The sequence below is a fragment of the Microcebus murinus genome, chromosome 22 (assembly GCF_040939455.1).
Source record: "Microcebus murinus isolate Inina chromosome 22, M.murinus_Inina_mat1.0, whole genome shotgun sequence".
Classification (NCBI taxonomy): Eukaryota; Metazoa; Chordata; class Mammalia; order Primates; family Cheirogaleidae; genus Microcebus; species Microcebus murinus.
Genome location: NC_134125.1, coordinates 15,864,016 through 15,888,146, shown reverse-complemented (window position 1 = coordinate 15,888,146; position 24,131 = coordinate 15,864,016). Strand labels below are relative to the sequence as shown.

At 50.2% G+C, this 24,131-nt stretch overlaps 1 protein-coding gene across 1 annotated transcript in view; it reads right to left on the bottom strand.

Annotated features, from left to right (window-relative positions):
• The window catches only part of SSH1 (slingshot protein phosphatase 1), a 65,429-nt gene that overhangs the window by 14,874 nt on the left and 26,424 nt on the right, over positions 1 to 24,131 (bottom strand). The window contains exons 3-11 of the mRNA XM_075996639.1: positions 22,580 to 22,683; positions 18,357 to 18,421; positions 17,200 to 17,321; positions 11,832 to 11,900; positions 10,741 to 10,806; positions 7,566 to 7,760; positions 6,204 to 6,297; positions 5,090 to 5,218; positions 1,246 to 1,292 (exon numbers count right to left, since the gene is read on the bottom strand). Coding sequence (XP_075852754.1) covers positions 1,246 to 1,292; positions 5,090 to 5,218; positions 6,204 to 6,297; positions 7,566 to 7,760; positions 10,741 to 10,806; positions 11,832 to 11,900; positions 17,200 to 17,321; positions 18,357 to 18,421; positions 22,580 to 22,683 — 891 coding nt within the window. The remainder of the gene's footprint in view (positions 1 to 1,245; positions 1,293 to 5,089; positions 5,219 to 6,203; positions 6,298 to 7,565; positions 7,761 to 10,740; positions 10,807 to 11,831; positions 11,901 to 17,199; positions 17,322 to 18,356; positions 18,422 to 22,579; positions 22,684 to 24,131) is intronic.

The following is a 24,131-nucleotide window of genomic DNA, read 5'->3' as shown; positions in this document are numbered from 1 at the left end:
ATACGATGAGAATGGATTGTATTTATACCAAAAAGCCAGATTTGATTTCTTTATTTAAAAAAAAAAAAAAAACCTTATGAAAAGATAACTCAGTTCAAAGCATTCTAGAAATGAAATATGTATGTATTACTTAAATAGATTTATAAGTTCCTTAAAGTGTCAAAATTTATAACTATTATGCGTATACAGAGGCTTTTAAAAAAAGTCTCTATTCTGAAACAGTTAAAAAGCAGAATGTATGCATCTATCAATTATTTATAACCTTGGGAATTGCCTTAAATCCATTTTGAAACAAGGCAAGATATAAATAAGTATTTCAGAGAGTCTTTTGACCCAGGTTCTGTAGTTCTACAAACTTAATACTTTTATTTCTAGAAGACCCAAGTAATTTCAGGAGTTAGGAAATATCTCAAATAGGTTTCATAAGAGAATACTTATCCATGCTTTAAAAAAAAATACCTTTAAAAGTCACTCATTTATTCCCAGCAAGACTGAAAACACACAGAGCATCACCCTACATGTTAAGAATCCTTCCTGCTGGAGGAACACATCTTAACCGGTAGTTCTAAGGATATATTTTAAGATTTGTTTAGTCTTGATTTTTAAATGTGGTAATTCAAGAACGCCATCATGTCAGACCCACAAATGGCGATTTTGTGGCTATGTTGCTTAAAAAAAAAAAAAGAAAGTCCAGACATCTGTTCTTGAAGGTCTAGAGTCAAACATCTCTCATTCCTGCTGCTAAGCGTTTCTCAAACTAAGATAGGAACATGCTTCTGGCCAACACAGAGTACTCAGTTGCAATCCCACCAGGCCCAAAAGTACAACCTCAGAAAGAGGCAGGCGCGGTCCGGGGACCAGGGTTGCTGACTGGCAAAGCCGCCAGCAGGTCTGTGTGTCCACGCTGGGGACCCTGGGCGGCTCAGCAGGGCAGCGAGGCGGTGGGAGGGGGCTCTGAGCCTTACCCGCAGCCAGGGCTGTCCCAGGCCACGCGGGTGCGACCGAGAAGCGTCCTCCCTGACATGCACGATCACGGAAGACTCCAGCGAAATCTAAAGCCCGGGGATTATTCAGGACGTGGCACTTTGCAGCCCATCTGTCTGGCTCCCCCCTGCAGCCACTTCAGAGACCACGGTGCAGAGGCAGTGCCAAGCAGGCTGCCCGAGGTCTCACCCTCGATGGCAGCGTGGAAGGGATTTCTAAGCTGCCTGGAAGGACAGGGAAAGACAAGCGGAGGAGACTCACCCTGAGCCCTGCAGTTCCTCCAGATTGGATGCATTCCATTCAGAGCCCTGGGAGACAGATCACACAAACCCCCGTGAGTGTCACACGCCGGCCTCCTCCGAGCAGCTGCTCGGGGGCTGCGGTTTGCCCCAGCCCTGGGGGGAAGGCCTGATTTCAGGGACCCTTGGCCTCGGAGAACAGTGAGAACCCAGGGGCTGATATTCAAGAAGGTTCCCAAGTTCTCAGAGCATCTTCAACGGGAGGGAGCCCAGCCCCTCGTTGGCCCCTCGGCCTCCCGGGAAGAATGAGCCCAGGAAAACCTGCTTCCGCGTCTGCCCGCTTCCTCTCCTAGGACTGCAGTGCCGTCCCAGGTCAGAGGCAATGACCTGCGACCTCCCACCCGGGGAAGGGCACTTCCACACAATACTAATTGAAGAAGGAATCGTTCTACCTTTTCTGGGAAGTACTTTGGCAATACTGGAAGAGTTCCCACCCTCTGACTTCACTTACAAAAGGTTATCCCGAGGAAATAATAACTCACGCAGACGTTTAGGTACGAGGGTATTTAAGGCTATTTATAAAACGGTGGAAAGAACCCAAAAGTCAAATGGGAAGAAATGAGTAAAATGAATGATGATAGAGCCTCATAAAGGAGCCATGAAAACAAATCATGTTTCTGGAGAATATTTAATGACACAGGAAAATATCACAGAAGGCAAGAATGTTTAAAAGAAAACAGGATACAAAACTATATAAATATAATTATGTATGATCTTTTCTTTTTCTTTGTATCTACCTATCTATGAGTGAATGAAAGTCTTGCTCTGTCACCCGGGCTAGAGTGCAGTGGCATCATCATAACTCACAGCAACCTCAAACTCCTGTGCTCAAGCGATCCTCCTGCCTCAGCCTCCCGAGTAGCTGGGACTATAGGCATGTGCCACCACACCAGGCTAATTTTTTCTATTTTTAGTAGAGACAGGTCTTGCTCTTGCTTAGGCTGGTCTTGAACTCCTGACCTCAAGCGATCCTCCTGCTTCAGCCTCCCAGAGTACTAGGATTACAGGCCTGAGCCACCACTCCCAGCCTCTTTTTGTTTCTTTTTAAAAAAGCTATATATGCATTTTAAAAAAAAACCACCAAAAAACAGAAGATGGGAAAATAAATACCCCAAAATATTTTTTTAATTCTTTTTTTTTTAATTTTTAAAATTTTTACATTTTAACTTTTTTTTTCTTTTTTTTAGCAACACGCAAGTTGTGATGAACAGCAACCCCAAAATGTTAACAGTGACTACCTCTGGATTTGTGAGATTGGGAATGCTTTTTTTCTTCTTCTTTAGATTTATTTCTATTTCCGGACTTTCTATGATGTTTTAATTTAATACTTAAAAAAAAAAATGGTATCACACTAACAAACAATTCCTAAGCATTCAAAGAACGTGGAAGGGGGAGGAAAAAAAAAGAAAAAAGAATCACTTTGCTCTTAGGAAGTGCAAAAGACACGATCACAAAGAGCAAAAAGAGTTCGCCTTAGTTTCCCTACAAACTTCCTCTTTCAAGTTCCCAAGAGGGCAGACCCCCCAGGACCCGGGGGCTGCCGGGGCCCAGTGAAGCCAGCAACGGGCGGTGTTAGCTGACAAGACATAAAAATTCCTTTAGTATCTCTCATGGAAAAAGTGACATAAAGCACCAAACCACACTGAAAAAAATAAGGAAAGCTCCGCTAAGGCTGTGAGCGTCCCCCTGGCCGTGACCACCACCTAGTGGAGAAAGACGGGACGAAGGTGCCTTATGTTGTCACCAGGGAAATCAATCGGCTTCCCAGACACCTCTCAAGATAGAGTCTTCAACTCCACACATGTATATATACATTTTAATGTATAAATATGGAATCTATGTAGATCTATACATACAAATACATTTAAATCTCTCTCTCCATATATATAGCCATATAGATATCATGACATATATGAATGCATTTGGAGAACTCTAATGACTCCCCACAGGCAGGAAACAACGTCACTCATGTCTCTAGCAGCAAATGTATTTCATCAGCATTCCCAGGAAGCACTTTCTCCTCTAACACTGGGTACCATTTATTAGCACCTACAGAAACCATGCTGGATGCTTTAAATACGTCTTTTCTTTCTATCTTTTTTTTTTTTTTTTTGAGACAGAGTCTCACTTTGTTGCCCAGGCTAGAGTGAGTGCCGTGGCGTCAGCCTAGCTCACAGCAACCTCAATCTCCGGGGCTCAAGCAATCCTTCTGCCTCAGCCTCCCGAGTAGCTGGGACTACAGGCATGTGCCACCATGCCTGGCTCATTTTTTTGTATATATATATATATATATATTTTTTTTTTTTTAGTTGGTCAATTAATTTATTTCTATTTTTGGTAGAGACGGGGTCTCGCTCAGGCTGGTTTCGAACTCCTGACCTTGAGCAATCCGCCCGCCTCGGCCTCCCAAAGTGCTAGGATTACAGGCGTGAGCCACCACGCCCGGCCTCTTTCTATCTTTTTTTTTTTTTGAGACAGTGTCTCACTCTGCTGCCAGGGCTAGAGTGCCGTGGCGTCAGCCTAGCTCACAGCAACCTCAAACTCCTGGGCTCAAGCGATCCTCCTGCCTCAGCCTCCCGAGTAGCTGGGACTACAGGCACGCGCCACCATGCCCGGCTCATTTTTTCTATATATTTTTAGTTGGCCAATTAATTTCTTTCTATTTATAGTAGATACAGGGTCTTGCTCTTGCTCAGGCTGGTTTCAATCTCTTGACCTCGAGCAATCCTCTGCCTTGGCCTCCTAGAGTGCTAGGATTACAGGCAGGCGTGAGCCACCACGACAGGCCCTTCCTCTCTTCCTTTCTTCCCTTCTTTCCTTCCTTCCTCCCTTTCCCCCCTCCCCTCCCCTCTTTCTTTTTTTCTTTCTTTTTTCCTGCTATTTGCCCAGGGTATCCTCAAACTCCTGGGTTTAAGGGATCCTCCAGAGTATATGGGACTACAGGCTTGTGCCTCTCTGCTCAGCTTATATTTTATTTAATCCTCATCATCATCCCAGGAGGTATAAGATGAAGAAAAAAAAAAAAAGCAGCAAAGTGAGTTTCTGCAAAGTCACACTCAGCCTCCCAGGCTGAAGAGGGGGAACGCGGGCCCTGGTGGGTTGATTTTCATCGCACCATGCGGCCGCTCTAATTTTAGTAACATGCCTTTCTCTATAGTCTCTCTGCCTTTGCAAACGTGCCAGTTGCCTTCTATGGAGATTTACGGCATTAAGACAGTCTGGGCGAGCCACGGAGGTGGTGCAGGGAGTGGGTGCAAGCCACCCAAAAGCTGCAGGACCAGGGCAGATTCTTCCAGGGGGCTCTGGGAGCAGTTTTGGGAGGAGCTGTCGGGACGGGCTCGGAGGGGAAGCTACGTTTCGGTTGTGTGATCTGTCTTCCCTGCTGTTTCTCACGTCTTGTCTCGGGGTGCCTAGGCGTAGCTCTGGGGTTTGGTGAGAGTGCCTCCTTTTAGTAGCGGGCGCTTTGGGGCCCGCAGACCATTTGGGCAGGGCCTGCATGTTAGCGAGCGAAGATGACAAAGGGTTTGAGAGTCTGAAAACAACCAACAGCTGCTCGTGCCCAACTGCTCCGGAGCGACTCCCTGCAGCTCAGCTGAGAGCCACGTCTCACGCATCTGGCTCCAGAGCAGGCCAGTGTGGCCTGCAGGCCAGAGAACTTTGGGAGTTCCCGTCAGTCAGGACGGAGGCTCCAGGAACTCGAGCTTTCTGTCTGCTTTTCCTTCCTCTCTGCCCTGCTACGAGCGCCAAACCATCAAGGTCTGACCCGCCTCCCCCACACTCCGTCCCGCCAGAGCTGTGCCTCTTACGAGATAAAGGTGATCGAAGATGAGGGAGGGTTTGTCCATCTGTCCCAGGATAAGGAGCATCTCGTTGTCTATGAATTCCTTAAATTCTTTCAAGTTACAGTTCATCTGTTTCTCTAATTCATTGCGGATCTGTGGGGTGGAAAATATTAGGAGAAGTGATTTGTTAAACACAACAGTTGTCCACCTCCAAAGAATTAAAGTTACGAGAGGAACGGTGGCTGTTTCCAAAAAAGGTGGCTTTTCTTTTTTTTTTTCTTTTTAGAGTAACACATTTAGACACATGCAGCACACATGCGTGGGTGGCAGGAATGCAGGTGACTCAGCCTCAAAGTAAATCCAACTGGGGAAAGTTTATTATTTCAAATAAGGCATCTGATTTCCATGAGATCTTTTCTACTGAATTTCTATGTGATTTACAATCACATATCAAATACATCACAGAACCTAAAATCAGTCTCATATTGCTTGGAAACGTAGCACAATATGATTTTTTTTAAAGGTATGAATTAATAAAAAGATTATATATGAGTTTTTAAAATAGCAATTTCAACCTCCTCCTCTTAGATCTACCTTATTTAAACTGTTATTATAACTCATTGCATTGCCTGAACAGAAAGCAACAGAAAGAGGAAAACAAGTGATCCAGGAAAATATTAAAAGGCAGCAAGAAGGCAGTCTGGAATTTACAGCTTGCCAGTCAACTGTAATGCTGTAGTCAACTGTACAGAAATGAGTTTGCTGTCTCTTACGTACAATGCCAGGCAACGTGGGGCAGAAGCCAGGAGGAGAGGGTGTTGACGGATCAATGCTCCCAGGTGCAATTTACAGATCTCACAGAACTGCCACCAAAGGACATACAGGTGAGGCTCAGAGAGATCAAGAAATTCGCCCCAAGTCTCAAAGCTGGGAAATGGCGGATTTAGAATCAAACTAGAATCTGACTCCACGGCCTGTGCTCTTTCCGCCAAGCCCTGCTGCCTTTGCAGAACGGGACAGAAAACAGCCTCTGAGAGCAGAGGAGCAGACCGGCAAAGAGAACCAGGCGCCAGGCCAGCTCCCACTGCCCAGGTGGGACGAGCAAACGCCACGCGGCAGAGGAGAAGCGTTTTCTTACTTCTTTGGAGGTCACGTTTTCCAGGTCCTGGCTCATCATGATGCTCCGGAGTTTGGCTTTGATGAGGCGCTCCGTCCTCTCCCCTTCGGTTGGCCTGGAGAGAAATGATGTTTAGGGAAGTGCAGGAGTCTGGGAAGATCGAGGTCAGGGGTTACAGACACACCAGCTGCTCCGCGTCTGAACAGAACGTGGCTTGGCGAGGAGAGCTCGCGGCTCGGTGCTCGGGCTCTCGGGGGGCAGGGAGAGGTACGTGGAGAGCCTGTTCCATCTCCAGAGTTCCCATGGGGGTCAACAGAGCGGAGGGCAGACGGCGGGAGGGAGGACAGCTTGGCAACTCACTGCTTGCTCAGGCCCCACAGTGGCTGACACTCCCAGGGTGGGATGCTAGAACTGCCAGCCTGACTTCCCCAGGCCACTGCGCCCGTTAGCGTCTGCCTGGACACCTCCGGGGGGATGAGGACCTCACTGCGCCCGGGGGTAGCCTGGCCCAGCTGTGGCCAGCTCCTGGCATCTCCTTCCTACACAATATCAAAGTGTAGGTTATCTCCCTGTAACTTCACGCACCAGCCCTAGTCTGAACCCGAGGGGCCACACTGACCAGGGCGACCCTTCTAACAATTCAAAGGCAACGATCGTTTCCCCTCTCGATCTGTCTCGTGGTTTCCCGGAGGCCTCGCACAGCATGGCTTCCGGTCATCCCCGCCCCTGCCCCTCCTTGACACGCTGTGGCTGTCCACGGGCCTCTTCGAACTCAGCAGCGTCCCCGAGGGGATGCTCTGTGGGGAGCCGAGTCCCGACCGAGAGAGGAGAGATCCACTTCCTTCCTCTCAAACTAGACTTTACCGAGTGTGGCCAGACAGGGCTGTCGGAGGTCACATGGCCCGGGGCATGTGACTCACCGCCGCTGCTGCTCAAAGGCAGGCTGCCCCAGCACTTGTGTTCTGGGATCCAAGCAAGCAGGGGTCACGTTCAATAATTCTCCTAGGAGCAGAGGCGGCGGCTTTGGGCATTAGGGAGGGAAGGCCAGAGCACAGAGTACTGCAAGGAGCTGCTGACACAGGGGACCGCACGCTCCTAGGAGAATCCGATGGAAGTTACGCACCTGTTCCCTGGAAGTACGCTCACCAAATCTGTCTGTAAGGGGCAGATGGTGGTCACAGGGGCAAGGGGTGGTCACAGACCCTTCCCCCAGCCCGAGGCTACCCATGAGCCCAGGCTAGGAACCCCTGCTGCAAATGCTGGCTCTGAAATCAAGGGGCTCCAGGGGAGGTGCGGCCTCGTGCAGGACCAGGGCCGGGCCCAGGGGAGGTGCCGGTGAGGCGCTCGGGGCTGGGCTGGCGCAGGAGGAGAGGCCGCGCTTACTTGTCGACAAACAGCGCCGGGGAGTCGGGCCGCGTGGACTCCAGGTCCTGCATGGCGTTCCACTCGTTGATGCAGCTCTGCTCGGAGCTGATGCAGCTCTCGTAGTAGGTGGCCCAGATGAGAGCCACGCCCCCGGGGAAGTAGTTGTGCCTTCGTGCCACCTCGCAGGCCTTGTGAAGCACCTGCAGGGCGGACCTGGGGGTGCGGAGGGGAGAGGGTCAGGTCTGGGGAGACACAAGGAGGGCTGGGCTGTCCCCTGCAAACAAGGGTCCCAGGCGGGGCCGGGGGGGGAAGGGAGGTTCCTACAGGACCCCCTGCAGGAGCCGGGCTCACACACGAGGGCGTGTCGGGGACACGCGGCAGCCCCAGACCCCGTCTTCTGGGTCACAGAGCTGGCCACAGTCACTGGCCGAGTCCAAGAGTGGACAGAACGTCCCTTGTCATGTCCAAAAGGAGAAAAAACAAACAACAAACTTCGTCGCTCTTCCAGTCAAGCTGGTTCAAATGTTATTTCACATTCCATCAATCAGCTACAGAGAATTAAGATTTACTTGTGAAGCTGTGTGACCCTGAACCTCAGAAGCACAATTAAGCCTTGCAGCTGGAAGGAGACATCTGACTGCATTCAAAATACTTACGTTGCTAACTATCCCCCCCATCATTACAATAGCTTAGATTTCTTGAGGAAATGAGTTCTAGAAACTCATTTCAATACGCAAACTAACTGAAGAAGAGGTTTGGGAAGGCAGAACAGGGCAGAAAAAATAATATTAGAAATGTATACATGTTATCGAGCCAACCTCTTTTACTTCTTATTACAAAAATATAGGCTGAAAATTTCTCAGCGAATGGGGTAAATCAGGCTATGACAGGTGGAAGAGCAGAGCCTTGGGAGGGCGGAGTTATCAGAGAACGGATCCATAGGGGGCAGGAAAAATCCTGCAATCCACGCCCCCTTCCCCAACTGCAGTCTCTGTGCTATGTCTAGGCTGGCTGAGGGAACACGCTGGAGCTGAATGTGTGCTAAATTTAGTTCTCATTCCGAAGTTTCTGGAAAAACACGTGGGCCTATTTTTTACTTGCCTGGAGAGAAACAGACAACAAATTATGCAGGGACACAAAGAAACATCTGGGACATCTATTGGTTCATGTTCCAGAATTATCATTTCATGATTTTTCCCCCAAATGGTCCTGAATTGACTGCAGTGTGGAGTAACAGAGGATGTTAAAAAAAAAAAAAAAGGACAATATTAACTTCTGGCCCTGGGAGAATTCTGCACCACTCTCACTGTCCCAGAAGAAAGCATCATTATTTTGAAATACTGGGCAGAACTCTTCTTATCAGATGGTACCAGCTCTCTCTTGAGTTTTTTGTGTTTTTTTTTGAGACAGAGTCTCACTCTGTTGCCCAGGCTAGAGTGCCGTGGCATCAGCCTAGCTCACTGCAACCTCAAACTCCTGGGCTCAAGCGATCCTCCTGCCTCAGCCTCCCTAGCTGTAGCTGGGACTACAGGCACACGCCACCACGCCCGGCTAACTTTTTCTATATATTTTTAGTTGGCCAGTTAATTTCTTTCTATCTTTAGTAGAGACGGGATCTCGCTCTTGCTCAGGCTGGTTTCGAACTCCTGATCTTGAGCGATGCTCCTGCCTCGGTCTCCCAGAGCGCTAGGACTAGAGGCGTCAGCCACCACGCCCGGCCTCCTCGACAGACTTTAACCCTCGGGAAGACAGAATCTCATCTGTGTGGTGCCTCCCCACGCGCCTAGTGTCTAGCAAAGTGCCACTCCTTCCACTGAGCACACTGAGCGCCTACTGTATGCCAGACACAATGAACAGATGAATCTACGCTGAAGTGACAGTTCGGCCAGCAGGAGCTAAAGATCTGTAAAAACACACCTTCAACAATAATAAAAAAAAATATCCCATTTAGAAATGCGTTGAGGACTTGCATAGACATTTCTCCAAAGATAAACAAATGGCCAATAAGCATGAAAAAAACGTTCAACCCTGATAGTCATTAGGGAAATGCAAATCGAAACCACAATGAGGTACCATTTCACACCCATCAGGATGGTGATTATTAAAAAGAAAACTAACGAGCTGACAAGGATGTGAAGAAACTAGAACACTCATGTTTTACCAGCAGGGCCGTAAAGTGGCTTAGATACTGGAAAATAGTTTGGCAGTTCCTCAAGAAGCTAAACATAAAACTACCATATGACTCAGCAATTTCACTTCTAGGTACGTACCAGAAAGAACTGAAGACAGGGACTCAGATACATGTGCTCGAATGTTCACAGTGGCATTATTCACGAGAGCCAAGAAGTGGAAACAACCCAATGTCCACCGACAGATGAATGGATAAACAAAGGGCGGTCTAATCACACGATGGAATGTTATTCACCCTTAAAAAGGAATGAAGTTCTGATACATGCTACGACACGGATGAGCCTTGAAACATCATGCTAAGCGAAAGAAGCCAGAGACCCAAGAGGACAGATATTGTATGCCTCCATTTAGACGAGGCATCTAGAACAGGCAAATCCATGGAGAGAGAAAGTAGAATGGAGGTTACCAGAGGTTTCGGGAAAGGAAAAGAAGTCACTGTTTAGTGGGTGCAGAGTTTCTCTCTGAGATGATGCAAACGTTCTGGAAATGGCCAGTGGCGATGGTTGTATAGCAATGCGAATGCACTTAATGACATTGAAGTGTATACTGAAAGAATGGTTAAAATGGCAAATTTTATGTTTATTTTGCCACATACACACGGGCGTGCACATCCAAATGAGCTTCTAAGTAGAAGAGTTTTTTATTCATGCTATTAGCTAAGAAAATATTTCTTCTTCTTTTTTTTTGAGACAGAGTCTTGCTCTGGCACCTGGGCTAGAGTGCCGTGGCATCAGCCTGGCTCACAGCAACCTCAAACTCCTGGTCTCCAGTGAACCTCCTGCCTCAGCCTCCCAAGTAGCTGGGACTACAGGCACATGCCACCACACCGGCTAATTTTTTTCCGTTTTTAGTAAAGATGGAGTCTCGCTCTTGCTCAAACTCCTAGACTCAAGGCAATCCTCCCGCCTCAGCCTCCCAGAGTGCTAGGATTACAGGCGTGAGCCACCACGCATGACCAGTAAGAAAATATTTCTAAGGAGTTAAAACCTTACGCTATACTTACCACATGGCCTGGACAGACACAGGCTTAAATATGTGCATCCTTCCTGCTGTGCTCACGCTGAATCCACTGAGAATGAAAAACAAAAGGAAAGATATCTGCGGTGGGAAATCAGACTCTTCTAATCAAATCACTTCCGAGATGATGGGAACAGGCCTGCCATGGACCCTGAGAATAAGTACGTCTCGTGCTGCCTGATGGGAGATCACGAATCCCACTGCTGCAGAGCGGGCAAAAGCGGAAAAGGATAGTTCTCGAAGGAGGAGGGCTTGTTTTCAACCCAGCCATAAGAGATCCACCAAACACTGCAAGTCCAGCAAAAGGTGCCAGGCAAGGACAGCATCCAGTGACATCTCTTTTATGTCCCCCACCATCCCTGTCCACCTACTATTTCCTGCCCCACCTGTTCTTTTTTTGGAATGGCATGGAAAAAATATATTGGTGGAAAACAAAATTTTAAAAAGGGAAATATATCCCCGCAATCCCACCCTTCAACAAATCAATTTTTTTATTTCTCCCTCCCCATCCTATCTGCGAGGCAGCGTTAACTGTGACCTGCTTGGAATCCCAGGGCAGGGACCGTGAATTTCCTTTTCTGTCTCTGCGCACTCGGTCCCCAGGCACATCCCTGGGAGTGAACGCACTTGGAACCAGACGGCCCTTTACCCCTCGGCTACCTGCACAGCTCCGACGAGGCCATTCCTCCCCTGCAGCCCCCTAAGCGTCTCTCCCGGACCCCCAAAGCTGGTGAGCTCCGGCCGTGCCACATTCCCCGTGAACTTTCGAGGGGCCAGCCCAGGGAGGGCGCGCAGTATCTGCTTAACCGGTCACGGTGAATGGATGAGTGTGGGTTTACCGCGGCTGTGAACTTCCCGCGGCAGATCTCCTGTAACGTGCCTCCCCTGATACTCGCGACCCTTTACGGAACGTACAAACGTACCAACGCACCTTCCTGTGCGGCCCACGGGAGGGTGACGCTGTTTCTCCCGATGTAATGAACCCATCGCATGTGGCCAGCGATCACCCAAGGGTGCCCAGCCCAACTTGTGTTTCAAAGTCTACAGTGAAAGAATGATTTAAAGAGATCTCCTTACCCGTCTCCATCCAGGTGGATCTTCGTGTCGCTCCATAGCCGGAGAACCATCCCGATGGTGCAGCTTTTGCTACGAGGGGGACGGGAAGACGGCTGGGGTCAGTGCCCGCCCGTGTGCACGCACAGTCTTCCCTCTCTCTGGCTTTGCACGTGCGTTTCCGGCTCACGGCGGGGAACCGGCCCGGCCCGGCCCAGGTGGGCTGCTGGGCATGCATATGGGACAGGCTCTTACTTAGGCTGTTTGGTAGGGACAGTTTGTCACTGAATTCCAGGAGACACAGGTCTGGGACTCAGCTGTGGACGCAACTCCACGAGCCTCAGCTGAGGCTCTGGGGGTATAAGGGACACGCAGCTGACCTCGGGCCCACACTGCCACTGGGGGTAGCCGGGAGGGCACCAGAGTGAAGAGCGAGAGCCAACCCGCCTCATCCTCTCCCAGGGTGGCAGGACAGGGGAGTGCGCTCACACCGCTACTGGGGCGCACTTTCGGACCCCTGCCGCCCGCAGTGCCGCTGCCGTTTCCCAAACTGCCTCAGCCTGGTCTTGCCCGTCCTGACAGGGAAATGAGACACAGCAACTTTCGAGACGGGCGCCACCGAAGAAACACAGAGAGGAAGAGAGGGCTTCAGGGGCTCCTCAGATGGTCACGGAGATTCCTCAGGCACGTAAGAAAGACTTGGCTTGTGAGAAGCTGCTGTCACCGTGCCAAGGGCCAGGCCCGAGGACCGTCAGGCATCTAGCGCTTACATCGCTGCTGCTGCTGCATAACAGCACCCTCGGGGGCACCTCCCAGAGCTGCTCCCCTCCCGAGCAGCGCCCGCCACGTGGGACCCTCCACCCGTGTGCCTCTGTGGCTGCGGGGCAGGGGAGGTAGTGTGCAGCCCTTCCCGCCAATCAGACTAAGCGTTGGGGCTGGGCGAATGCTCAGGTCACCTGCAGTCCCACCCACTCCTGGCGGGTTAAGCGTATTTCCCGTGTAGAGCTGCAAAGGAAAATTTACACGGGGCTCACAGGGCTCTGGGAGCCGGGCGGCAGAGTCAGTGCCAGCAGGAGGCAAGGGGGGTCCCTTCAGAGCCCAGATCCAACGTGCAGAAAGCCAGGTCGAAGGTGCCCTGGGGCGTGCGGGCAAGGCCGGGAAGACCAGCCCTGCAGGGACAGCATACGCCAGGGACTGGTGCGCAGGGGAGCACACGGCACGGAGAGCTGCAAAGAGCACGGAGTTTGGGGGCCCAGGGCAGGCAGGGCCGAGGGGCAGGGCCGAGGGGCAGGGCCGAGGGGCAGGGCTGAGGTTGCCCATATGAAGCAAGGGGTGGACCTGCATCCCTACGCCGGCCTCCCTCACACACTGAGGTGGGCAAGGGGCTGGTGGGCACTGCAGGCAGAGCCCAGAGAGGGCTTCTGCTCACGGCCTTAAACTAAAACTAGAACCAAGAGCACGGGCCAGGGACCATGCACCACCGTAACAGCTCCGCAAATCCCCTATCGGTCCCTCACTGTCACTCCGTGAGCTTCCACTAGTCCCACGGTAATTAACAATAATATTTCTACAATGAAGGAGGGCCCGTGAGTTCTATACATGGGAAGCAGAGAAAGGCCAGGCAGTTAGGGAAACTGGATCTTTTCAGGGAAAGAATGACCCCGAAGGATAAAGTGGGTGAGAGCAACTACAGGAGAAGCAGCAGCAGGTTCCACGCCCCCAGGGCCTGGACAACAGGAACAGGGAAGCCAGAGGGGACTGAAGATCTAGACAGGAGGTGGGCCTGTCCCAAAATGCCACCATGGGCATCCTTCACAGGTGGCAAAACGTGGAAGACAGTGGTATGTGCTCATGGCGTGCAAAATGTTCCAAGATACAAAAAGAAAAATTAATAATCCAAGAATGACCCCGGGGGGTGGCAGCTGTGGTCTCAGACCTAAGAAAGCACGTGCAGATAGAAAACTCTGGGTGAGTGCGCGAGCCTGCAGCAGCCGCGGCCTCCCAATGCTATTTCTTCTAACACCGACACGGACTCGCACGGGGAACCCCAGGAAGACGCCCTGTGGGGGCAGCACTCATCTCTTTCTTCTTTTCTTTTTCTTTCTTTCTTTCTTTTTTTTTTGAATAAGGAAACACAATCTAACAGCAGGAATTTGGAAAAACAAGCATATCATGCCCTGAGCAGGCCAAAGGCTTCTGGCAGGAGCCAGGACTTTGTTTTCAAGCCAGGTGAGAACATGAGAGCCTGGTGCCCGGGCAGTGTGGGAGCCACAGAAGAACGCCCAGGTGCCAGCCCCCGAGGAGGCCGGGTGTGGAGGACTGCTGCGTCAGGCCCAATGGGGCAGGAAGGCCCGCTCAGTTCCTGATCTCTGGCGGTCCCCTGCTCACCTGCACGGCCTCACGACTGTCCCCTCTGACCTCAGGAGCCCAGCACGGGTCGTGGGGTTGGCACCTGCAGGCAGGCTGTGGCTCTGGCTGGGAGAGCACGGGGAACCGAGGGTTTGAGGGCAGAGCACGGCAAGAAGGGAATCGAAGGCGGGGTGCCCAGGGGAGGAAAGGCGGACAGGGCAGAAGGGAGGACACTTTGGGGTGGGCAAGAACGAGCATATAGGTCTGTCCACCCTGGCTGGGAAAGAACGGACTCAGAGTGTGTGCCTGCGCACGCGTGTGCATGTGCGCAGGCCTGATGCACGCCCGGGACCTCTGCTGTGCTCACGGATGCAGCCCCAGGGCAAGCGGCACAGGGAAAGAGCTGACACAGAGGTGCCCAACCTTTGTGGCACCAGGGACTGGTTTCACAGGAGACAGTTCTTGCACAGACTGGGGCGGGGAGCGGTTTTGGGATGATTCGAGCGCATTGCATTTATTGTGGCCTCAGATCCCCAGGCATCCGATTCTCACAAGGAGCTGCAACCTAGGTCCCTCGCAGGTGCAGTTTCCAGCAGGGTTCGCGCTCCCGGGAGAATCTAATGCCGCCGCGGATCTGACAGGAGGCAGAGATGCGAACGGAGGGGAGCGGCCGCAAATACAGACGAAGCTCTGCACCCTCCCTGCCGCTCACCTCCTGCCGTGCAGCCCGGTCCCTAACAGGCCATGACCTGCTACCTGTCCGTGGCCCAGGGGTTGGGGACCACAGAGCTCACAGGTACAGACGGGACAAGCTGGGAGTGAATGAACGAGTGAATGGCGTCATCTACCCAACGGGTGGTCCACAGGAAAAGCCCCACATCCCAGCTCTGCTACTTACAGGGACGGCTCTGCCTTGAGAGCTTTTGATTCCTCGTTTGTAAAATGTGAAGTGGGGCTGAGACCCACGGGGAGATTCAAGGATTAAACGAGATGTCTGCACAGGCGTTTCAGGCGTGCCGTGCCCTGCAACCGAGATGAGGGCAGGAGGACTGCACTTTTCTACCAGCTCCGTGGCTGGGATCGAGGAGACGGGTGCCGCCTGCAGGGCGGATTCAGTTCGGGATCAGAAAGTGGCATTGGGACAGACCACAGTGAGGGAAGTCCCTCCCCCTGATGGAACACAGGGAGGACGGATGATCCTGTGAACAACTGTGACTGCAACACTGTTCAACGCGCAGCGCCTCTAAGCCTCACAACCACGTGGAAAATGGCCAAAAAGACAGGGCTCTCACTATTTTCTTTTTTCCCAAAAACAGGGTCTTGCTCTGTCGCCCAGGCTAGAGTCCAGTAGTGTCATCATAGCTTACTGCAACCTCAAACTCCTGGGCTAAGCGATCCTCCTGCCTCAGCCTCCCGAGTAGCTGAGACTACAGGTACGCACCAACACCCCCAGCTAATTTTTAAAATTTTTTGTAGTGATGGGGTCTCACTATGTTGCCCGGGCTGGTCTCGAACTTCTGGCCTCAAGTGATCCTCCTACCTTGGCTTCACAAAGTGCTGGGATTAGAGGTGTGAGCCACTGCTCCTGGCCTGGGCTCTGACCATTGCTGAGAGCCTGGAGGTTTCCTGATACAACGTAAGAAGCCCAACAGTCTCCAAGTGGCTCTTCAGAGCTCGCCTCCTAACACACTGTATGCTACATATTCTAGACCCAGATTCCCAGCCTGCCCAATCCACACACGTCAGCCCAAACTCCAGTCCCCCTGAGTGTACCGCAGAAAACTTTCTCATAATGCTATTTATTATGTACTGGGTGGGGGAGGGGGGTCACGAAAGAAACGTCCTCCCCTTTATACTCATTTACTTCTAGCAAGCAACAAAGCCTTGGTCACTCATGTGACCCTCAGCAGCTCTTGAAGGAACAAGACAAGCGTGCACGGTGACCACGCCACTACCGGGCTCCACGACTCATTTTTTTTTTTTTTTGAGACAGAGTCTCGCTTTGTTGCCCAGGCTAGAGTGAGTGCCGTGGCGTCAGCCTAGCTCACAGCAACCTCAAACTCCTGGGCTCAAGCAATCCTCCTGCCTCAGCCTCCCGAGTAGCTGGGACTACAGGCACGCGCCACCATGCCCGGCTAATTTTATATATATATATATATATATTAGCTGGCCAATTAATTTCTTTCTATTTTTATAGTAGAGACAGGGTCTCGCTCAGGCTGGTTTTGAACTCCTGACCTTGAGCAATCCGCCCGCCTCGGCCTCCCACAGTGCTAGGATTACAAGCGTGAGCCACCACTACCGGGCTCCACGACTCATTTTTTCTGCTACTGACTCTGCCTGGAACGCTCCAAATGCACCCCCTGCTCCACTTCTACCCCCGAACCGAGACCCACCATATGCTTAACGAGCGAGCAGCTCAACAAATGATGAATAAAGGAAGTCTGCTCAATCTGGATGTCACAAATCCAGGTTTTGCAATGACCTCACAGGCACTCGCTCACCTTAGATGCCAGGCGAGCCGTTCACCTGCGTTTCACACACCTAATGGGGTCCAGAATAGAACTCGCGTGGCCTCTAGTGAGCGGGAAATTTCCAAGCCTCTCTTGCAAGCCTCCGCCCAAGGACCTGCCAAAAAGTCCTTGGGAATCCGTGGGGCATCACTACTGGACCGAGTCCTGCTGCGACGCCCACCGAGGGTGTCTTCCCTGCCTCACTTCGCTGGTCCCCGGCTTGTCCTCTCGGGCTGCCCGCTGCCGGCCTCCCCTTTAGGTGCCTCTCTCCACAGCGCCTGGTGTCAAGCCTCTGAGCGCGGAGCAGCTTCCCCTCCTCAGCCGACTCTGAGTCCTCGAGGGCAGAGGCCGGCTCTGGCACGTGCCGGTCACACAGGAGCTGGAACGTCACGCCCGCTGCTCCCCGTGCCGCGATCCCCCTCCCCCCATCAGGACATGTTTCCCGTGACGCGGGACCACGGAAGCCCTGAGCCAGCAGCAACTCGTGTCCCCTCCCAGAAGGGACCGCCCCCCCCCCCCATTAGACTCACCTTTCCTTACTGGAAAAGTCGACCCCCAGCAGGATGTTCTCCTCCGTGTCCTGGCGCCCGCTGCTGTACACCACCACCATGTAGCGGACCCGGTCTGTCCAGGCGCTCTCCAGCCGCACGGCCTAGGAACGGCGGGGACGCCCTCACTGGGCTGCCTTTGGAGGGGGCGCCTCCGTCCCTTTGCCGAGATCGAGAACTTTCGTTTTCTACCTTTCCTCCCCGGGGAGTTAAAAGTGAAGACAAAATTCTTTTTTTTTTTTTTTTTTTTTTCGGAGACAGAGTCTCACTCTGTTGCCCGGGCTAGAGTGAGTGCCGTGGAGTCAGCCTAGCTCACAGCAACCTCAAACTCCTGGGCTCAAGCGATCCTCCTGCCTCAGCCTCCCCAGTAGCTGGGACTACAGGCATGCGCCACCATGCCCGGCTAATTATATATATATATATACACACATACATACATACATATTTTGAGACAGAGTCTCGCTTTGTTGTCCAGGCTAGAGTGAGTGCCATGGTGTCAGCCTAGCTCACAGCAACCTCAAACTTCTGGGCTCAAGCAATCCTCCTGCCTCAGGCTCCCGAGTAGCTGGGACTACAGGCATGCGCCACCACGCCCGGCTAATTTTTTTCTATATATATTAGTTGGCCAATTAATTTATTCCTATTTATAGTAGAGACGGGGTCTCACTCTTGCTCAGGCTGGTTTCGAACTCCTGACCTCGAGCGATCCTCCTGCCTCGGCCTCCCAGAGTGCTAGGATTACCGGCGTGAGCCAACGAGCCCGGCCTTTTCTATATATTTTTAGTTGGCCAATTAATTTCTTTCTATTTTTAGTAGAGACGGGGGCGGGGGGGGGGTCTCGCTCTTGCTCAGGCTGGGATGAAATTCTTGAGATCAGAAGTCGGGTCTTGGTCATGTCCTCAGGACCGGGGACAGTGCCTGGCTCAGAGGAAACGCGTGAGACGAGAGACAGGAGCGAGCAGCCCTCCTTGGGCCCCCTGGGGGACAAAGGAGCCAGCGTGGCTTTGGCTTCTGTGAGTCATTTGGGAGAATCCGATTGTGGTGTAAGAGCAAGAGCGTTCTCCCCTGTTATTCGCCAATGGCTCCCCGCCGAGTTCCACGATTAAAAACCGACACCTGCCGCGCCCGTTGCCCCTTACCAGCTTGATTCTGTCTTCGCAGCGCAGAAGGTTGATCATCACTTGAAGATGCTGGGGCAGGTCACCTGTTGGACCAACGAAGAAATGTTTTAGAAGGTCTCCCACCTGCGTTCTAGAAAGAAACCTCTGAAATGCTGATTGTGAAGGCCTAGAAGAAGATTTAGAAGTTAACATTTCCTCCTCTGCCTACACCACCGGAGAAACATCACAAAGACTCACAGTCCCAGTTTCTCTCACTCCATCCCCGAGCACGGTGTGATGAGGACGGGTGACATACAGCTCAGTGTCATCTTGTTACAGGTTGCTCTTAATTTCTGAAACACGGGCAATATGGGGTCAGTTATTTATTTAGCTATTTTGAAAGAGACAGAGTCAAGCTCTGTCACCCAGGCTGGAGTGCCGTGGCATCATCATAGCTCACAGCAACCTCGAACTCCTGGGCTCAAGCCATCCACCTGCCTCAGCCTCCCGAGTAGCTGGGACTACAGGCGTGCGCCACCATGCCTGGCTGATCTATTTTTTTTTTTTTTGTAGATATGGGGTCCCGCTATGTTGCCCACACTGGTCTTCAACTCCTGGCCTCGAGTGATCCTCCCACCTTGGCCTCCCAAAGTGCTGCAATTACAGCACGAGCCACGGCACCTAGCCAACTTTTTTTTTTTTTTAATACGCAATTTTGTAACCATAGATCAAACCAAGAGAAAAATGTTATTTTATTCAAGCAAACGCTACTTGGCAGGGTGAGGTGGCCAGAAACCACAGCCATGGCTGGGAGGAAGGCATTTGCTAAGAATTAATCTGAGAGAAAAAGGACCGAGTGTCATTTTTCCTCTTCAAACTCTTCTGCATTTTCCTTAAGAGAGAGAGATTATTTCTATAACTGGGGGTGGGGTGGGGTGGGGGAAATGTTTACATGACTCTATAGACAGCAGCTGTATGTTGGATGCCCAGAGAAATAATTCTAGTAGACAACAATCTGTCATTTTCTCCTTTCTTGCTAAAAATTGTGTCCGCTTTTTTGTTCATTATTTAAGAAGCAGTAATCCAGGGCTGGCTTTTAAACTTCTCTGAGCTGTCCCAGGGTCCAGGGGTTGTCTGTGGACTGGAGTGAGGAGTGGCTAAGCAGGAGAACCCAGCAGAAGGGGGTGCACTTGCAGAGGGACACCATATCCAGGTGCATGAGTAGTAAGCAGCAGGTATGACGCTAATGCTGCTTCCCCCCTCTAACTTATACATTATGTTTGCATAGGTTTCTTTCTGAAGAAAAGGCTCATCTGTAAAGATGCTGATCTAGAAGAAGGTACAGTAAATAACTCATGGAAAATATGTATCGACTTCCATTTTGTACGGTGCCTCAAAGAATTTGATATACTTTTTAAAAAATTGCCCTAAAAGATCACAATCAGAATCCCAGAAACATCAATACTGCTCACACATTCCAATGCTCTAAAAGAAAACCTGGTCTTTCAAGGAAAATATTTAAAATAAAAAAATAATAATAATAAAAAATAAAAGAAAACCTGGTGTTTGCTCCTTTTGCAAAAGCATCTTTTTCACTTTAAGGCAGAGTGATGCATGATGTCCACATTGCACTTCCTACCTTGGAGAGGAATTGGGTCATTAAAAACCTGCTCCTGGGCCGGGCGCGGTGGCTCATGCCTGTAATCCTAGCACTCTGGGAGGCCAAGGCGGGCGGATCACTCGGGGTCAGGAGTTCGAAACCAGCCTGAGCAAGAGCAAGACCCCGTCTCTACTATAAATAGAAAGAAATTAATTGGCCAACTATATAGAGAAAAAATTAGCCGAGCATGGTGGCACATGCCTGTAGTCCCAGCTACTTAGGAGGCTGAGGCAGGAGGATCATTTGAGCCCAGGAGTTTGAGGTTGCTGTGAGCTAGGCTGATGCCACGGCACTCACTCTAGCCCGGGCAACAAAGCGAGACTCTGTCTCAAAAAAAAAAAAACCACAAAAAAACAAAAACAAAAAAAACCCTGCTCCTGTAGTTAAGAGGGTGGACCTCAAGTTAAGTGTTCTTTCCACAATAAAAAAAAAAAAAAAAAGAACCGTGCCTTCTCCTCTGTTTTCTCCAGTGACAGGATTCCATGGCCTCTAACGGCTCACATTGGCTCTCCTTTCTACAGGATGATTTGGAGATAATGGGTCACATTAAAGGAGGACGTGGAGCTCCCGTGCCCTGTTCCTCCACCTGGGTGGCACCCACCTGTCACGTCACTGAGGCCACAGTGCCACACGGCACCACGGCTTGGTTCTCCGCTCGCCTGGGCCCTCCCACCACCCACCCCAAGTCACAGAACTGCACAGACGGAAGTGAAAACACACCCCTTGCCTGATAAATGCCTGAGTGAAAGGGCCGTTTTCCGCACAGGTAAACCGCTCTCAGTGGGACTGTTTGCTGAGATATGGAACTGCTGACAGACAGAAATTCAAACCCCCGTCTGACATCCACACACACCAAAAATCCAAGAATTTAAGCCCTAGAGAGGGTCCCAAATTTACCAGACTGGCTGAGACAAACCGAATTACTTCTATGTGGACAGAATTAAAACCTGGATTGTGCTAGGCTCTGCACAGCGATTAGTGGGGGGACTCTGGTTCACTTAGGGAACCTGATGGTATTTCTAGGGGGGAAAAAAAAGGAACTAATGTAAAGTCTGTGCCTGTCCCAAGGCCATTTACCAAGTCTCCAGGGACAGCTGTCAGCCCCTCGGCCTTCTTCAGCTCACCGTCCATTCTAGACCTCAGGGGCAGAAGAGTCAACCAGCCAGTGGCTTTCTTCCTACCCTCCTGTTCTTTGAAATAGAGGAAGGGCACATTTTATCCTTAGTGAGCAAAGACTGAGCACTCACTTTGTCGTATGCATTACGGTTAAGACATGAACCATGGCTAAATTCCTAACAGGGCAGAACCATTAGCAAATTCAAGAATGAAGAATCTGTTTATAGTTTTATTATACTGGAAGTCATTGTAGTAATAATTACAGCTACACATGTGCACACGTACACACACGCACCCCCCCTACTGGAAGGTAGGTATGTTACGTGCATAATTTTAAATTTCCATACTCTCTAAGGTACCAGTATTTTACGCCCAGCGTAAAGATTAGGAAACTGAGGCTCAGAAGTCGACCTATGACTGTTCAGTAAGTTGCAGAGCTGGGACCAGATGCCAGGTCTGTCTGGCTCCAAAGCGAATATTGTTTCCACAAACCACACTGCCTTCTTGTGCAGGCCAATTATTTTCTTAGCATGAAACAGATCTAAATCTTGATTGTAAGTATCGGTATGTGAAGATACTGCCTGGGTCTTGGTGTTTGCTATAAATCATAAGGTATGAAATTCTAACCTAGGCACTCAGATCTGAAATGAAGCTGGATAACTTGAGGTTACACAAACAAAACGATCACAGGTAGGGAGAAACCCGGCCCCAATTGCCAGCTGGTATCACCTGTTGTTCCAAAAGGTACAGGCCTTCCTCGACATTCGAATATGTGCTGCCCACCCAAAGAAGTGACCCGATCAACCCATGACAAAGATTCACTTGTATGCAAGTGTTTTTGGAATTCCTTTTTTCAAACTGCCTTTGGTTTCAAGTCAAGTCTGCTAAGGAAACCAGCCTTAGTACTTTCTTGTTTGCTTTTGTACCTAAATTAACACTCGGTTTGATCTCTATTACTTCTGTCCACCTCCAAAGACCAAACTCACCATGACAGAATCAAGACTTCCTACCACAGGGAGGACTTCGAGAGTGCGAGCCAAAGGCTCTTAAAGAAATTCCCCAAGTGAGTGTTTTCCAAATGCTCGGAGAAGTGACGGCATCCCCGGTCTAGGTAGGTAGAGCCTCGGGTGGTTATTTTCAAAGGGACAACATCTGGCTGGGATTCATTTTGGTGCATTTGTTAACAAGGCGGGCTGTCACGGGCAGCTGTCTGATACACAGTGTACAGGGAATCTTTCCATCCCACAGGACACTGCTGGCCACCTGACAGGTCACATAGACACACCTGGTTTCAAAGGCGCCCCAGCTGCCAGTGCCACCTGGGAAAGGTGCATGGCCTGCTCCGGGAAAGAACACCTGAGCCTCCACCTGCACCAGGTCATTACAAACCTGTGTTCCGTGATTCCTCTGGCCTGAAAACCCAGCACGTTGCTCACCACCAACAATGGAAGGTTCTGATTTAAAAGCATCAACTTAGAGCTGTCACCTGCATGTTTGTGGGGGTGCTGAAGACACCGCTGGCCTTGAGCGCTGCTTCCCTGTTGCAAGAAGAGGGCTGCTCCTTTCACCATGAAAAAGCTCTCACTTAAGCTGGGAAGAAAAAAAAAAACCAGAGCACAGTTAGACTACCGTTCAGGGAGGAGAATGGGCAAAGAAAAGCTTTAGAGGGACAAATGGAATGTGAAATGCAAATGGACTGAACTTGCCCTTAAGATAATTTCACAGCCGACTCTTCCCAAACCTTGCCTTTGCCAAACGCTTGCTTGCGGCTGCAGAGTTTGCATGATGAAATAACTGACGTTCCTGCCACGACGCCCAAAGTTCTACGCGGGCTCTCCCGGGGCCACCAGCCCCTTTCTGCAACGTACTAGAAAGGGGTCTCGCTGTCATCTAACATTTTCTAAAAATAGAGAACGACTCCCTGGTGAGGAGAGGGTGATTCACTTTGTGGATTTTCATAATCTCGCTGCTCATCTTTGCTTCCAACTCTCCGACTCTGAACGACCTCACTGCTTCTTGGTGACCTCCCCTTTGATGGGAGGCAGGGAAGATGAGATGACACATTCTCCAGCTGTTTGCATCTTCACGGGAGTGGGTGGCAACTGACCTGTGATTTAACTTAGTCAAGGCAGCCCTGTCCATTATTCCTTTGGGAAACCTCAAGCTGACCTGAAGAATTTCTCAGCAGAATGAATCTTTGGCCTTTGTTACTTTAACTACCAACAACATTTATATCCAACCTATAACTTTAAAAATTAAAATTAAAAACTGTTTCACCTTTATGATTTGACTATCAAAAAAAAAATCTTCAGTTTATGCAGAAATTAAGACATAAAAAAAGAATGCAGCAGCTTTTAATTACTGCCAGTTATTCAAAACTATCATCAACTCTCAAATTACCTGTAAGATACACTAAAATTATTATTTTTATTTTTTTATTTTTTTGAGACAAGAGTCTCCCTTTGTTGCCCAGGCTAGAGTGAGTGCTGTGGCGTCAGCCTAGCTCACAGCAACCTCAAACTCCTGGGCTCAAGCAATCCTCCTGCCTCAGCCTCCCGAGTAGCTGGGATTACAGGCATGCACCACCATGCTGGGCTAATTTTTTCTATATATATTAGTTGGCCAATTAATTTCTTTCTATTTTATAGTAGAGACGGGGTCTCGCTCAGGCTGGTTTTGAACTCCTGACCTTGAGCAATCCGCCCGCCTCGGCCTCCCAGAGTGCTAGGATTACAGGCGTGAGCCACCCCACCCAGCTACACTAAAATTATTAATAGTGGTTTTTTTGGGGGGAGGGGACTGGACCACCTATGATAATCTTCTTTCTACTAAGTATTTTCCAAATTTTCTATGTTGAACAAATATTAACTTTTTAAAGTGGCTATACTTTTATTTGATTTTCAAGGTCATATAAAACATACTATATAATAAGAAAAAGAACATTTTATTAATTTTGTGAGAGAAAGTCACTGTTCAAATTATAGGGAACTATAAAAATAATTCTCTTTTGAGCAACCTATTAGGATATAAATGATCTG